The sequence below is a fragment of the Lynx rufus genome, unplaced genomic scaffold (assembly GCF_022079265.1).
Source record: "Lynx rufus isolate CCGP_SWC_20201006 ecotype Redwood Valley unplaced genomic scaffold, mLynRuf1.p SCAF_24, whole genome shotgun sequence".
NCBI classification, from domain to species: domain Eukaryota; kingdom Metazoa; phylum Chordata; class Mammalia; order Carnivora; family Felidae; genus Lynx; species Lynx rufus.
Genome location: NW_025814839.1, coordinates 602,879 through 617,103, shown reverse-complemented (window position 1 = coordinate 617,103; position 14,225 = coordinate 602,879). Strand labels below are relative to the sequence as shown.

Sequence of the window (14,225 nt, the reverse complement as noted above, 5' to 3'; positions counted from 1 at the left end):
ATGGACTGTGAGATCGTGACCCGAGCCGAAGTCCGATGCTCAACGGCTTGAGCCACCCAGGCGCCCCTGACTGCACCTCTTTAAAGGCTCCATCTCCGAATATGGTCACATTCCAAGGCACTGGGGTTAGAACTTCAACATGTGGATTTGGCGGGGGGGTGGGGGGGCGATGCACAATTCAGCCCATAGCAGCTGGGCAGGAAAAAGGTTGAGGACTGTCGTTCCTCCAGGGCTTAAGTGGCCAACACCTGCAGCACACAGAAGAGTAGAATTCAAGTCCCCTCCCCAAGAACACATTTCTTCTGTTTTTACAAAGAAGAAGAACTTTAATATTTAGCATCCCCCTACCAATAGTAGAGAATCTGTGGATGGAATGTGCTTGCTCTGCAGCGGAGGGCTGGCAAACCGTGACCGGCAGGCCAGATCTGGCTCACTGCCCGCTTTTGTGAATAATGTGCTGTTGGAACACGGCTGTGCCCACTTACGCCTATACGGTCTGGGACCCCTTTCCTGCTGTAATGGCAGACGAATCGTTACTACACAGACCGTCTAGCCTGAAAAGTCAAAAATACTTCCTACCTAGCCTTTTGTAGGAAGCTTGCTAACACCTCTTCTACACTGTAACAGACAAGAACTTGCACTTAGAGTTAGGCGAACGACCAGTTTTCCGTCGAGAAGGTGGCTCTGGACTTCTATCACACGGTTCCCCCGTTGCCCTGCGCTTCCCGGGCCGGTGTGGCAGGTGCCGCCGTAGATAGGGCCGTTGCGCACGCGCAGGAGCAAGCGCCATCGCAGCTGGCCCTTGGGCACCACCTGCGAGCTGAGCCCGTAGCGGCTACACTCGCACAGCCGTGGACACACAGAGCAGAGAGGGCCAGATGCAGGTGCGCTGCTCCCTTGTTTCATTTCATCTCTCTTACATTCGAGGCTGGTGTGCATAACAAACTCCTTTTTTTTTTTTTTTTAAAGCAAATTGACTTTATCCGTACCCTCTGATGTTTCCCTCCAGGGCTGTTTGAGAGGCACAAGTTACTGTTTTCTTTCAATATGACGATCAAGATAGAGCAAGCGGAAGGCAGAGTCCCGCAGGAAGAATTAGACTTCTTCTTCAAAGGTGACAAATGTGTCCCCTTTTTCGTTCTTCCCAACTCCCTTGGCCCACATTGCCCACGCACACATCTAAGTTCATTAACACAAACCACAATAATAACAAAAACTCTCCTTGGAACTTGGCTTCCAACAGCCCCGCTTTCCTAAATATTCCAGCCTCAGAAGGCTGCCTTGAGGCCGGCAGTCACGCTGAGCTGCCCGGCTGGGGTCCCGGGCCGAGGGGAGGCAAGCCAAGCACACCTCCCGCCTTGTCCAGTCCCCGCTGGAGACGAGGATTTTCCCCTGGAGCGGGAGGAGTGAAAGCACTGAGCTGCTCACTCTTCCCGGCATGTTACTGCCAGCCGCTTACTTCTCTTCTTCTGTCGTGATCAGGAAACATTTCCCTGGAGAAAAGCCACCGGAAAAAGCCCTGTGCTTGGTTGTCTGACCAGGGATGGGAAGATATCATGCTTTTATCAGAAATGTTCTCGGACTCCTTTGGGAATCTTCCCGATGATGTTGAGAAACATCCCGCTGTCTGGCAGGAGGTGAGATCACGTTCTGTCTCTCCTCCTTCCCTTCCCTGCGAATCAGTCGTCTTGAGACCCAAACCATAGCCTCTTTGTGAGCGAGAAGAGACTCCTTTGTGGGACTCACTCAGAGTGCCGTTCTCACCCTCCGTGGCGCTTGATTGAATTCTCCTTTATCTAGTTCAGCTAGCGTTGCGGGAGAACCACCCAACTGTCCTTCTGTCCGTCCACCCATCCGAGAAATAGGCACCTACCGTGGAGCGCAATCCTTGACGGGCACTAAGGACTCAACAGCGAAAACGATTCAGTCCCTCCCTTCCTGAAGTTCTTACTTTTGGAGCAGGAGGTAGAAAATGACAGAGCTGTCTAGAAGCGACCGGAGGTGCAAGCTTCTAAAGATTTCATTCCTTTACAGTGGCTTTTGGGACCTTCACAGAAAAATGGAGGCTCTAGCGCTTCTGCGTTGACGCCACCACCCGTGTCTTTTGCTTTCCCCAGTGGTACGACCTGGACTCCCTCGAGCAGTTTCCATTCCCCTTGGGTTACGATAGCAGCATCACCCCTTTCCAGAAGTTGCTTATTTTGCGCTGCTTCCGCGTGGATCGGGTGTACCGGGCGGTGACCGACTATGTGACTCTAACCATGGGAGAGAAGTAAGTGCGTTGTTGTGTTTGCTCGGCCCTTCTGTGGGGGTCCTCCCCCGCGCCCCTCCCCCCAGCCTGAACTCACAGACAGCAGCGATGGGCCGGCTTCCCAGGGAACTGCCACCGCCTTGTCATTGAGCGCTCTTCTGTGGTCACCCTCGTACCGCTCCGTTCGGGAGAAATACCAGGTGAGGCACACGCGTCAAGTTTTCTAGGAGCCGCGTTCAAAAAGGAACAGATAAAGGTAATTTTAATACCATTTTATTTGACCTGGTACGTTAAAATATTATCATTTTGACATGTAATTAATACGAATATTATCAAGATATTTTACATGATTTTTTTTTTTTTTTTGGTTTGCTTTTGGTATTAAGTCTTCAAAATCTTGTGTGAATTTACGCTTACAGCACCTCTCAGTTTGGACCGGCCACACTCGAAGTGCCCAACAGCCACACGTGCCTACCGGCTTCCATACTGGACGGCACAGCTCCAGAACCGAAGTCAGGCATATAATCTGGGGCTGCAAACCCAAACGTGCCTTCATGGCCGGCAGGTGATGGAAATGAGTGTGCCAGGCTGGGTGGGGACTGTGGCAGCTCGGAGAGGTCAAGTCCTGGTTCACAGGGGCAGCTGCCCCTTAGCTGGACTGACACCAGCTGACAAGGGGGGTCCAGAGTGGCTGGATCCTCTGACTCTTTGAAAGAAGCTAGAAATTTGGATTCCTACACGAAGTCTCCCAGGCCTGATGTGTTGGTAACTAATTTTCAAATCTTGAGAAGTGGGCCATTCAGGACACGCCTGTGGCATTGTCGGCGTGGAGCCTCTGGGTCCTGTGCCGAGGGGACGTCCGCCTGGAAGGCCCCCCCCGTCAGGTGGCGCCCCCATGGATGTGCCTGGCTGTGCTAGGGGGACACAGCAGGGCCCGCGTCGCCCAGGGGTTCACCCTCTTGTGTGACATGTGCGTCAACATGGACTGTAACCTGGTGGGAGCTGTACCCGAAGAACAACCAGAAGGTTCTGGAGGCGGCGAGGCGAGCACGCCGTGGCTGTCCTCTGCGAGAGTCCCCGCTTTGTTCCCTCTGCCAGGTACGTGCAGCCCCCGATGATCAGCTTCGAGGCCATCTTTGAGCAGAGCACTCCGACCTCGCCCATCGTGTTCATCCTCAGTCCCGGCTCCGACCCTGCCGGTGACCTTATGAAATTAGCCGAGCGCAGCGGTTTTGGAGGAAACCGCCTCAAATTCCTCGCCATGGGTCAAGGTCAAGAAAAGGTAATTAGCTGTTGGAAGGAATAAGCTCTAAATTTGGGCGAGGCCCCCGGGGTGAGTGAGCTGGGTGCAGTTCCCGTCCCCTGAGCGGCAGGCGGGCAGTGGTGTGGTCCTAGAGCGGGCATGCTGTCACCGCCCGGCCTTGCTGGCCGCTGTGCTGCTGTGTTGCTTCCAGGGTCCATTCACACGTAGTCGTCCTCTCTTCCAGTCTCCGGACATCCCTGTTTTGGGTCAGGGTGGTCACTGCCCCCGCGGCATGGCCGCAGAGGCGCTCAGGGTGCCGGCCTCCGAGAACCTGGAGCTCTCGGGGCTGAGGGGGGCCGGCGGGTGCAACGTGCTGGCTCATCTTCCAGGTCGGGACCGGCCGTGTGGCTCAGGCGGCCCTGAGGGATCCTCAGAGATGGGTTCTTTGAGGGCAGCCCCCGTAGCTCCTGGGTCACTGGCTTCTTTGTGGCCTCTCCTGGAGCGGGCCCTCCTGGGGGCTCGGAGCGGGTTTCTGGGAAAGCGCGGGCTCAGTGTGGCTTTGGGACACCAACTCCTCCCCTCTCTCTCTCCGTCGTGCAGCTGGCCCTACAGCTGCTGGAGACGGCGGTGGCCCGCGGGCAGTGGCTGATGCTGCAGAACTGTCATCTCCTGGTCCGCTGGCTGAAAGATCTGGAGAAGTCCCTGGAGAGGATCAGCAAACCCCACCCAGACTTCCGCCTGTGGCTCACCACAGACCCCACCAGGGGCTTCCCCATTGGGATTCTGCAGAAGTCTTTGAAGGTTTGGTTCAGGACAAACACCCGTCCCCACAGTCCTGTTCCTCAGATCGCTGCCATTCTGCCGTCCGTGTGTGCGTGTGAGCGAGCGCGTGCTTGGAAGTAAACCTCCGACGCAGCCAGACCTTCACGGCCACCCTTTCCAGTTCCGTCTTTCCCTCTCTCTTCAGAGACAAGCACTGTCCCGTACCGCGTGACAGTTACGACTCTCAGGCCTGTCTTTACCACTTCCTTCCGCATGTGTCCAAAATAATACCTGGGTTCGTTTTCCTGGACTTCACGTTTATGAAACCTTCTTTTTCTCTTCGATGACAGGCCCGCCCTCCGCTGCACTTCTCTAGTGGTTTACACGCCCCATTTAACTTACTCCCCAGACAAGTTTTGTGTGGCAAGATTTTGTCATCTGTCACCTGGGGCAGATAGAGGGAAAACTTGGTGACGTCCGTTTTGCATCTGAAGCTCCCACGGGCTTCTTTCACTTCTCTGGGTCATCTGATGAGCGGGAGTCAGAACCACATCTGGTCCCTTATCTTCTTTGCCCGGGTCCTTATAAGAGACTTTTGCTGCCTGGGGAGCAGGAGAGATGGCCACGCAGGGATGGAGGGAAAGCCCAGGTGTCTACATTTTGCGCCCTCTTCAAAGCTGGACTCGTGGGTCTGCGGTTTCCGTCACGATTTGTCTTCTCTTCTGACAGGTTGTTACGGAGCCACCCAACGGGCTGAAACTCAACATGAGGGCGACTTACTTCAAGATCTCTCCTGACGTGCTGGAGCAGTGTCCGCACCCTGCTTTCAAGTCCCTGGTCTACGTGCTGGCGTTCTTCCACGCGGTGGTGCTGGAGAGGAGAAAGTTCGGGAAGATCGGGTGGAACGTGTACTATGACTTCAATGAGTCTGACTTCCAGGTTAGGACGCAGTGGCTGCTGCTTCTCCCAAGAAACTTCCTCCTCGGCCGGCCTGTGTCACCCCCACCCCTTCTCTGAGTTGTGAACAGCCGCGGTGTTCCTGCCCACACTTGAGGAGAGGGTCAGAACGTGAGCGACTCTGTGGGCTGGAGCACAACCATGCCTGTCCCTCGTCTTTTAAGGTCTGCATGGAGATTCTGAACACATACTTAACAAAAGCCTTCCAGCAATGTGACCCTAGGATCCCGTGGGGCAGCCTCAAGTACCTGATTGGAGAGGTAGGAGTGTCTTGGGGGACCCATCGTGGACTGCCTCCCAGGGCTGGAGCTGGGCTGTGGCCTGGTGCCCTTATCAGTGACCTCTGAGACCTTGGTGACTCCCCTGTTGCTTCTGCTGCGTGTCAGCTGCAAGGTCTCTGTGGAATTCTGCTGGCTCATCACCCGATCGTCTTTCTCCTAAGTGGGATCCGTCCACATGGAGGTTCTGGATTCATCATCCTGGGGGCCATGTTCTCTGGGGGGTTGGCAGTTCCCCTCCTCGCCATGCCTTAGGCATGTCGTCGTAGCCTCGCTCCCGGTCGGTGGGCGTGGAGGGCTACCCTGGAGACCATGACTTTAGACAGGCCATGTGGGAATGCCTCCCCCGTAGCCTGCGTGTGCTCACGCAGGGGCACCACCAATTCCCAAGGCCAAAGTGGTGGCTGGCTTCTTTGTTGTTTTGTTGTCTCTTCACTATGTTTTGGGGATTTTGCAAATGGCACACTGGCTTCCAGGACCCCACAAAGTTGCACAAGCCTCTTGTGCACAGTGGGCCAAAGGCATGTGATCAACGTGGTTTGAGCTGCACAGCAGCCCGGCCAGCAGGAGTCCCCCCCCCCCCCCCCCCGAGGGCACATCAGGTCTCAGGTGGGTCCTGGGTTCCCGGCCAGCTCTTGCTCTCGGTCACTCAGGTCATGTATGGAGGACGGGCCATCGACAGCTTTGATCGACGCATCCTGACCATCTACATGGATGAGTACCTGGGAGACTTCATTTTTGACACTTTCCAGCCATTCTACTTCTTCCGGAATAAGGAGGTGGACTATAAAATCCCCGCCGGTGATGAGAAGGAAAAATTTGTTGGTGAGATTTCTCAGGCATCAAAATATATGTTAGAAGTTTTTTCTAAGGGAGACCGACCGTACATCTCAGCTGTTCTGTTTTCTGTGGTTGGCTTGATGGCTCTTCTGACCCCTCTCCTGGGGGGATCCTTGGCTGGTGGGCATGCTCCGTTATGTTTTGTAGGGGGCCCAGCAAGTTCTTTGTAGCCTCAGCGCTGATGGAGTTAGTTTAGATTTCCCTGTCCTGGGGTGATGACAAATACGCCACATTCCGCCTGAAGGGCAGAGTGGGCCCCAGGAAGCTCACGGAGCCATTTTTGTCATAAGAAATAAACACGGAGCCGGATGGGGCGTGGCAGTATGGAATTTGTATTTAAAAACACGCCACCCACTACGCAGTGGAAATTAGTTTTGCGTATCTGGGGATGTTGAGGCCACGCAGCCGCAGAAATTGAGGGCTGTGTGACGGTGTCCTCTCCGTCCCGATTATAGAAGCCATTGAGGCCCTCCCGCTGACCAACACACCTGAAGTGTTTGGTCTTCATTCCAATGCCGAGATTGGATATTATACTCAGGCGGCTCGAGACATGTGGACTCACCTGCTGGAGCTGCAGCCTCAGACAGGTAAAGTCGGCCGCGGGGACTGAACTAGCGTGGCTACGGTGGAAGGGCGTTGTTGGCCCAGAGGGCTATTGGTCCTCGTGGTTTCTGTAGCGTCGATGCCTTTCCTAGAACCAGAAGGCTCAGGACGCCCCCGTCCTAACCCTCAGATGCCTTGCTCTCCCTAAAACGTGTCCTGGTTTTAGGGGAATCCAGCAGCGGCATCAGCCGAGATGATTACATTGGCCACGTTGCCAAGGACATAGAGAACAAGATGCCCCAGATCTTTGACTTGGACCAGGTCAGGAAGCACCTCGGGGTGGGACTCTCCCCCACCTCGGTGGTGCTTCTGCAGGAGCTGGAGCGCTTCAACAAGCTCGTCACACGGATGTCCAGGTCTCTGGCTGAACTTCAGAGGGTGAGCACGCCCCTCGTGTGCAGACCTCTGCCTACACGCAGTACCCGGTCTTCCCGCAGTCTTGCCTGACCGCTCTTGATTCTGCGAACAGGCCTTGGCCGGAGAAGTTGGAATGAGCAACGAGTTAGATGACGTAGCCAGATCTCTCTTCCTCGGGCAAATCCCTAGTATCTGGAGAAAGCTGGCCCCTGACACATTAAAGTCCCTTGGAAACTGGATACCCTACTTCCTGCGGCGGTTCAGCCAGTACACATCGTGGGTAAGTGAGAGACCACAGTCTGCGCGTCAGTTCGAGGCTCAGCCTGGACCACCCCCCTCCCCAACCACCTCCAACCCCTCTCCGGCGCCCCGGAGGTACCTTCTATTAGCGGTGATTGGGTGCTCAAGAAATGGCTCCTGACTCTACAAGCATACCTGTATCTTTTTTTTTTTCCTTTTCTTTTTGTTTTTAAGACTTTGAAGCCTATTATGCACAACTTGATTTGTTCGTCTCAGAGTCCATCTTGGCCACTGTCCATCTAAGTGCATTTAGGTCGAACTTATTCTTTTAAGGGGACTCCATTTTACAGATATTCCATGTTCTTTCGCCTGCTGGACATTTGGGTGGTTCCCTTTGGGGATTGTCCCCCCCTCTATTTTGCCAATACAACATTCTGGCGCACGTACCTTTGGATGCACACGAGTATATTTCACAGGTAGGTCCCTACAGCGGAAGTGTTGGGTCTCAGTGTGTGCGTTTTGCATTCTTTTTAATTTTTTTTAATGTTTATTTTTGAGAGAGAGAGAGAGAGAGAGAGCGTGCATGAGTGGGGGAGGGGCAGAGAGAGAGGGAGACACAGAATCCGAAGCAGGCTCCAGGCTCTGAGCTGTCAGCACAGAGCCTGATGCGGGGCTTGAACTCACGAACCTTGAGATCATGACCTGAGCCGAAGTCAGATATTTAATTGACTGAGCCGCCCAGGCACCCCAATGTGCATTTTACATTCTAACAGCTCTTGTCACATCGTCTTCTAGAGAAGTGGAAACCACAGCGAGTGAACACGATTATTTCCTCCCCTTGCTGCACCATGTGTGTTCTTAATATTTTGGATCTTTTTTTCCTGATAGGTAAACGCTAATATGTTTAGGTGTGCGTTTCTTGAGTTATGGTGAGGTTGAGCATATCTTACACACATATAGCTGTTTCATGTTTTTTCTGTGAATTGTCTTTTCGTGTCTTGATTTCATTTTTATCAAGTTCTCTATCTTCTTAAACTGATGTTTTAGAGCTCTTTGTGTATCCAGGAGATGGGCCCTTGGTCTGCTGGTGTTGCAAGTGTTTCCCCCCAGCTTGTCAGCATCTTTTGATTTTTGCCTATGGCACTTCTTCCAGAAGAAAGTTTTACATGTTTATTTGGTCAAATGTCTCGGTCTGTTCTTTTATGGCCTCTGGGTTTTGCATTTCCAACTCAAGATCATGACAGTGTTCACTGGAGAGCCGACCTGGTACTCTCGTGGTTTTATTCTTTAAGTCTCTGTTCCTTCTGGAACCGGGTGGTTCAGCTTGTTCTCCCAGACAGGCTGCCGTTGTTCCGACACCATCTTTTTGCTGCGAAGGTGAACTGTGTCTTTTATCCTGACCCGATCTTCTGGTCAGCTCTGGCCCTGGCATTTGGTGGTGGCCCCGGTCTCCCGCCACCTTGCCCCCTGCCTTCCAGGTCACTGAAAGTGAGCCCGGCGTGATGTGGCTCTCGGGGCTGCACATCCCGGAATCCTACCTCACGGCCCTGGTGCAGGCCACCTGCCGGAGGAACGGCTGGCCGCTGGACCGCTCCACCCTGTTCACGCAAGTGACCAAGTTCCAAGATGCAGATGAAGTGAACGAGCGGGCAGGACAAGGTACGGTCAGCTCCCTATCGGGTCTCCCTCCCCGAGCCGTCCCCCATTCAGAGGAACAAGCATGGTGTGGGCGGAAATGGGCCAGGCCGGGTTTGAAAGGAAGGCTGCTGCGAATATTGGCTGTATGTGTGCACGGTCTGTGTCTCGATCTCTCTGGGGGTCGATACGTGCGTTTCTCTTCCAGTTCCAACACCGAGACCTGGGGTTGATGTCAGGAGGGACCTGAACCACGTTCGCCCTGCTCGTTTGTGGAAGTGGCTCCTGGGTCAGAATTAGATCGTTCAGAGAAAGGAGGGCCCGAGGGCTTCCCTGGAAACTTTGAGGGGCTGGGGGCATGGGAGCCAGAGGGCAGGTTGGACTAGGTTCGACCCATGAAATTACGTCGTCAGTCCCTGTGACACTGGTGACTGACGCTGCCGTTCCCCATGGCAGTGCTGCCGCCATAGTCAGAAGACATTTACCCGGGAGCCACAAAAGCCCTGTTGAGTGAGCTTAGAGATAGGGTTCACGGTGGAGATTCAGGGATGCTCACTGAAGCCTCGGAGGAACTCTCTGGGCAAGTGACTGTCCTCTCCTCTGCCACTGTGTGTGTCTGCCGTGTTCTGCTCCCCAGACACCATTTTCTCGGTGAGGCTTTGACTTCCTCTCCGCACTCCCTCTTGGCCCACCACCAAGCTGTGGTGCTTCTGTCTTTATAACCTGGGGGCCCAAGCAGTCTAGGTCTGTGTGCCCTGAAGCCTGACTGGTGGGGGAGGCAACTCTCCCTCGTCTCCTTTGCCAAAGCCGTGGGGAGGGGAGGCTCACGGTGTCTACGGTGTCCTTCTGAAAAGGGAAGAAATGACGGCCACGTCTTTTGGACAAAGGCCTGGGCTATGTCTGGGGGAGGAGAGCGAGGGAGTTGCCTCTGTGTGTGCACTGTGGACATACCTAGGGCCACTGTGTGCACAGCAGAGTGGCTGGTGCCTCCACATAAACCCTGGGCTCTTCCTGGGATATCCAGGATGCTTCGTCTCAGGACTTTATCTCGAAGGCGCTGATTGGGATGTAGAAAGAGGATGTCTTATCAAGAGCAAACCCAAGGTGCTGGTGGTCGACCTGCCGATTCTGAAGATCATCCCCATCGAAGCCCATCGCCTCAAACTACAGGTAGAAGGCTGACGCCTGTTCCTGGCTCCGTCCTCCCCTCCCTGCCCCCCACTGGGGGCACGGTTGGGGGGGATCGGGGGGGGATTGCAGTTCAGTCTTACCCTTTAAGCACCCTTACAGGTGCTTAGCCTTTTGTGGGAGGGGGGGAAGCCCCGAGACAGGACAACAGTGTGGAGCCACCTTCCAGGAAGACACACGCATGCAAACGTGTGTAAGCAGAGACTCCCCCGGGGGGGGGGGGCACGGCTTCAAGTTCGGAGCTGTGGTCCAGATTAACTTCAGGAAGAGCCTCCTCCATTCCCTTGACCTTCTGCGGGCACTGCCTGAATCATAAAATACTTACGTCTGATGTGGACAGCAGGCGCCCCCTGCCTCGCCTGGCCCGGACGCCCGTCTGATGAGCGTAGCTACACGAAGCCCCATCTGCAGTCAGCGGAGGGCGGCCCCGCAAAGCCCCTTGAAGCCTCGGCCAGGCCTAGCAGGAGGCGCCTGCACTCTCAGCACCTAGACTGGGCTTCCTGCTTCCCGGGCTTGAGCTCCTCCGCCGCCCGTGGGGGACGCCTCACATGCCTCTCCTTTGCAGAACACCTTCCGGACGCCGGTCTACACCACCTCCATGAGAAGGAATGCCATGGGAGTTGGCCTGGTGTTTGAAGCCGATCTCTTCACCACAAAGCACGTATCTCACTGGGTGCTGCAGGGGGTGTGCCTCACCCTGAACTCCGATTAACCTTTTGGGCGAAGGAACCCGCACTTGTGAGCTCCGTCCCCTGTTGGCTCCGTGGGGCCTCGAGAGGCTGGAGCTGGGCTGATGCTGAGACTCCTTTCATTCGAAACCAGCCGTTTTAATCTCTTTCCGTATAAATTGAGCTGACGGTTTTGTTTCTTGAAGCGATTTTTAAGGATTCTGCGTATTTGAAAAGTAAATACTGGAGAGCATTTTGAAATGTGTTTCCTTTCCCTTCTCAGAGGAAATGTGTGATTAGGCAGAAGTGCCCCACACGCCACTGGCACGAGTGAGAATTCTAATGGAAAATGTCAAGAGTGTGCTATTGACAATCCAGGTCTCAGTAGACGCCTCTCTTTGGCAGGAGCGGCCTGCTGGGTGTGGGGTCCGGGCTGACGATGCCAGCCTAGAGCAGAGATGGCCACAGTCGCCCACCGCCACCCCTCCCCCTTCCCGAACTCTCTGGCCTGCTAGGTGGGGGTGGGGGGGCGAGGGCCCTGAGCTCAGTGTTGAATTCCTGCATGAGCTCCTACCCGCGACCTGGCCGGATCTGCGTGGGGTTGGGTGGGTGCAGACCTAGAACAGCCGGAACCGGCCCCCGGGGGTCCCTTCGTTCTGCGCACCCTGGGGCGAGCCCGGAGCCCCGGCCAGGCCCACCGGAGGCGCCGAGTAGCTTTACTTCGCCAGGGAGGAGCAGGGTGGAGCACCGGCAGGGCAGGGGGCAGGGGCCGGTCACGGGCAGAACGTTCCCAGGGGCAGCCCTGGGCAGGGCTGGGTGACAGGGACTCCTCTTCCCGGAAGCAGAGCTGCCCTGCCCCTGGGGCCGGAGCCCTGGGAAAAGAGCACGGGGCGAGAACGCGGTAATTACTGGGGGGCCTGCTGTGTCTCCTCCTCCCTCAGCCTACCCCCAGCTCCTCCCTCAGGTAGTTTAATAAAAGACACAAACCAGAAAGAGGCAGGTTTAGAAAATAAAGTTTGTTGGGATCTTGAACATTTTGGATAAAACTAACCAAAAAATATGAACACACATTCAGGTTGTGGTGACACGAGGAGTAACATCATCTTATTTCGTTCCCGCGATAGACACATACAGCTGCTCGGCTATCGGGGCCGCCCCGGGGGAGGCTTGGTGGGAGGTTACGGGGTCTCCGGGAGGGAGCAGGGGCTGCTCTGGACGGGCCGCCCTAGGAACTGGAGCGAGAGGGTCGAGGCCGGTCGGCACGTGTTGCTCCGGCTGTATAGTTAGGCGGGTTGACTATCTGATTTCATTAACGTCGAGTAGTGATGCAGCCTGTGGCCTGTGCTTTGTCCACGAGCGCATTGAAGTTACACGGAGTGGGATTAGAAGCGAGCGATTCGGCACACAGGTGTTTGGCCACGGCAATCGGTAAATAGGTATTCTGCAGCAGGGACATGATCGTATTCTGGTGTCAGTACCAGGGCAAAAGGAGCAGGAGAGTAAGAATGTTGACGTGTCTGAAAAAAAATTTGGCATGCAGGGGAACTGGAGAAAAAAAAAAAAAAAAAGGCGTGGATGAGTTTTCCTAGTAGTGATCACAGTGCATCGACAGCCAGGGGGGAAAGGTCGCCCGGGCAGGCTTCACACAGTTCTGTCCGTCCCTGAGTGCTTCCTCGCGGCCTTTGCTCCGTTCACCTGGTCGACCGCCAGCGTCTCCACCTCGGGCGGGGCCTGCGGCGGGGCGGCGTGGTGGATTCGGTGGGCCACCCCCACGTGAGCCTTGTGCTGCTTCTCGCGGGCCGGGCTGTGCGGCTCGCTCGAGCCGCGGTCGGAGGCGATGGGGGGGATGACCAGGGGCCTCTCCTTGACGAGGTGGACCTCGGCCGATTCCCGGGCCAGCAGGAACGGGGTGGGGTCGGGCATGGCGTCCACCGGCTCCCGCAAGAGTAGTTTCCGGCTCTCGGCCCCGAATCTGTAAACCTCTTCGAATTCCGGGTGCAGGGGGGCCGAGAGGCTCTTTTTCATTCGGCGGCGGGGCGTTTCGGGCAGCTTGTCCTTGGGGGGGGCCGGCTTGTAGCTGGCCAGCACGGGGCTCCCGGACGGGCTGCCGTCCGAGGTCCCGCCGGAGCTCATGAGCTTCCTCTTGGCGGCGTGCAGCTGCGAGGTCAGGTAGGCGATGGTCCCGGCGCGCTGCTCGAGCTCGCTCGACAGCATGTTCAGCTTGTGGCTCTTCAGCTTCAGCTCCTCCAGGTACTTCCTCTCGCGCTCCCTGACGGTGCTCTCCAGCACCAGGATCATGGCGTCCTTCTGCTCCAGCTCCCGGAGCAGCTCGCTGTTCTCGTCCTCCTTGAGCTTCAGCTGGGCTTCCAGCTCCTCGCATCTTCTCTTTAGTTCGCTGCTTCGGGAAGATCCATCTCCTAGAGGAATGAGCCGAGGGACAGGATTGAGCGCCAACGCCTCCCGGAGCAGAGGCACGGAGACTGTCTAGGCTGGCCTCACCTCCCAGGGCGGCCGCGTGGAAGGCGGGGCTGGGGTGGGGGCACATTGCTCCCACGCTCCATCCTGCCCCGTCTCCGTGCCCTCCCCGCCGCCCCCCTCCACCCCCACCCCATGTGGGGATCACGTGGCCTCTGAGCTCCCTCCCGCTCTCAGTTCTCTGGCTCCTTGCACAAAAGCGTGCCTCCAGAGCTCAAAAATGCCCAAGTCACAACGGGCAATTCTCCGGGTTTCGGACCCCGGCACGTACCCAGGAATAAACTGTGAGCAGATCCGGCTGTCTGCTCGGGTGGCATTTATCGAACACCCGCTCCATTCGGCGTGCCGTTGTGAGACCCAAACGTAGACTCTCTCCGTGTCCAAGCACAGAGCTCTGAGGCTGCCCCTTCCTGCCACACGGGTCCCCTCTCTCATCGTGTCTCAGAGGGCAGGTGTCCCTGTGCCTGCGCTCGGCTCTCCTCGGCCCCCCCGGCCCCTCACCGTGCGCCCACAACCAGCCGCTCAGGGATACCCCGGGGCCGGTGCAGGGTGGGAGCTGGCGCCTGCGGGCACCTCTCACGTGAGGACGCGGATCCGGGGCTGCAGACTGATGTTGGGTGGCCGCGACTTTTTGGGCGCTCCTTCGAATGCCTGCCTCTGCCTCCCTGAGACCCCAGACAGCTGCTCCTCGGTGACCTCTGTTCCCAGGGAGCAGCACCTCCCGTCCT

The 14,225-nt window shown here is 56.3% G+C and overlaps 2 protein-coding genes across 3 annotated transcripts in view; one reads left to right on the top strand and one right to left on the bottom strand.

Annotated features, from left to right (window-relative positions):
• DNAH10 (dynein axonemal heavy chain 10) overlaps nucleotides 1-11,268 on the top strand; it is a 144,675-nt gene extending 133,407 nt beyond the window's left edge. Inside the window, exons 66-79 of the mRNA XM_047088495.1 lie at nucleotides 1,010-1,114; nucleotides 1,483-1,637; nucleotides 2,118-2,272; nucleotides 3,350-3,533; nucleotides 4,095-4,295; nucleotides 4,986-5,195; nucleotides 5,378-5,473; nucleotides 6,145-6,316; nucleotides 6,787-6,918; nucleotides 7,101-7,312; nucleotides 7,404-7,571; nucleotides 9,010-9,190; nucleotides 10,191-10,336; nucleotides 10,920-11,268. Of these exons, the coding sequence (XP_046944451.1) occupies nucleotides 1,010-1,114; nucleotides 1,483-1,637; nucleotides 2,118-2,272; nucleotides 3,350-3,533; nucleotides 4,095-4,295; nucleotides 4,986-5,195; nucleotides 5,378-5,473; nucleotides 6,145-6,316; nucleotides 6,787-6,918; nucleotides 7,101-7,312; nucleotides 7,404-7,571; nucleotides 9,010-9,190; nucleotides 10,191-10,336; nucleotides 10,920-11,066 (2,264 nt within the window). The 3' untranslated portion in view covers nucleotides 11,067-11,268. The remainder of the gene's footprint in view (nucleotides 1-1,009; nucleotides 1,115-1,482; nucleotides 1,638-2,117; nucleotides 2,273-3,349; nucleotides 3,534-4,094; nucleotides 4,296-4,985; nucleotides 5,196-5,377; nucleotides 5,474-6,144; nucleotides 6,317-6,786; nucleotides 6,919-7,100; nucleotides 7,313-7,403; nucleotides 7,572-9,009; nucleotides 9,191-10,190; nucleotides 10,337-10,919) is intronic.
• Nucleotides 11,269-12,019: 751 nt separating this feature from the next.
• CCDC92 (coiled-coil domain containing 92) overlaps nucleotides 12,020-14,225 on the bottom strand; it is a 30,967-nt gene continuing 28,761 nt past the window's right edge. For both annotated transcript variants that reach the window (XM_047088033.1, XM_047088034.1), the window contains exon 4: nucleotides 12,020-13,439. In XM_047088033.1, the coding sequence (XP_046943989.1) occupies nucleotides 12,664-13,439 (776 nt within the window). In that variant the 3' untranslated portion in view covers nucleotides 12,020-12,663. The remainder of the gene's footprint in view (nucleotides 13,440-14,225) is intronic.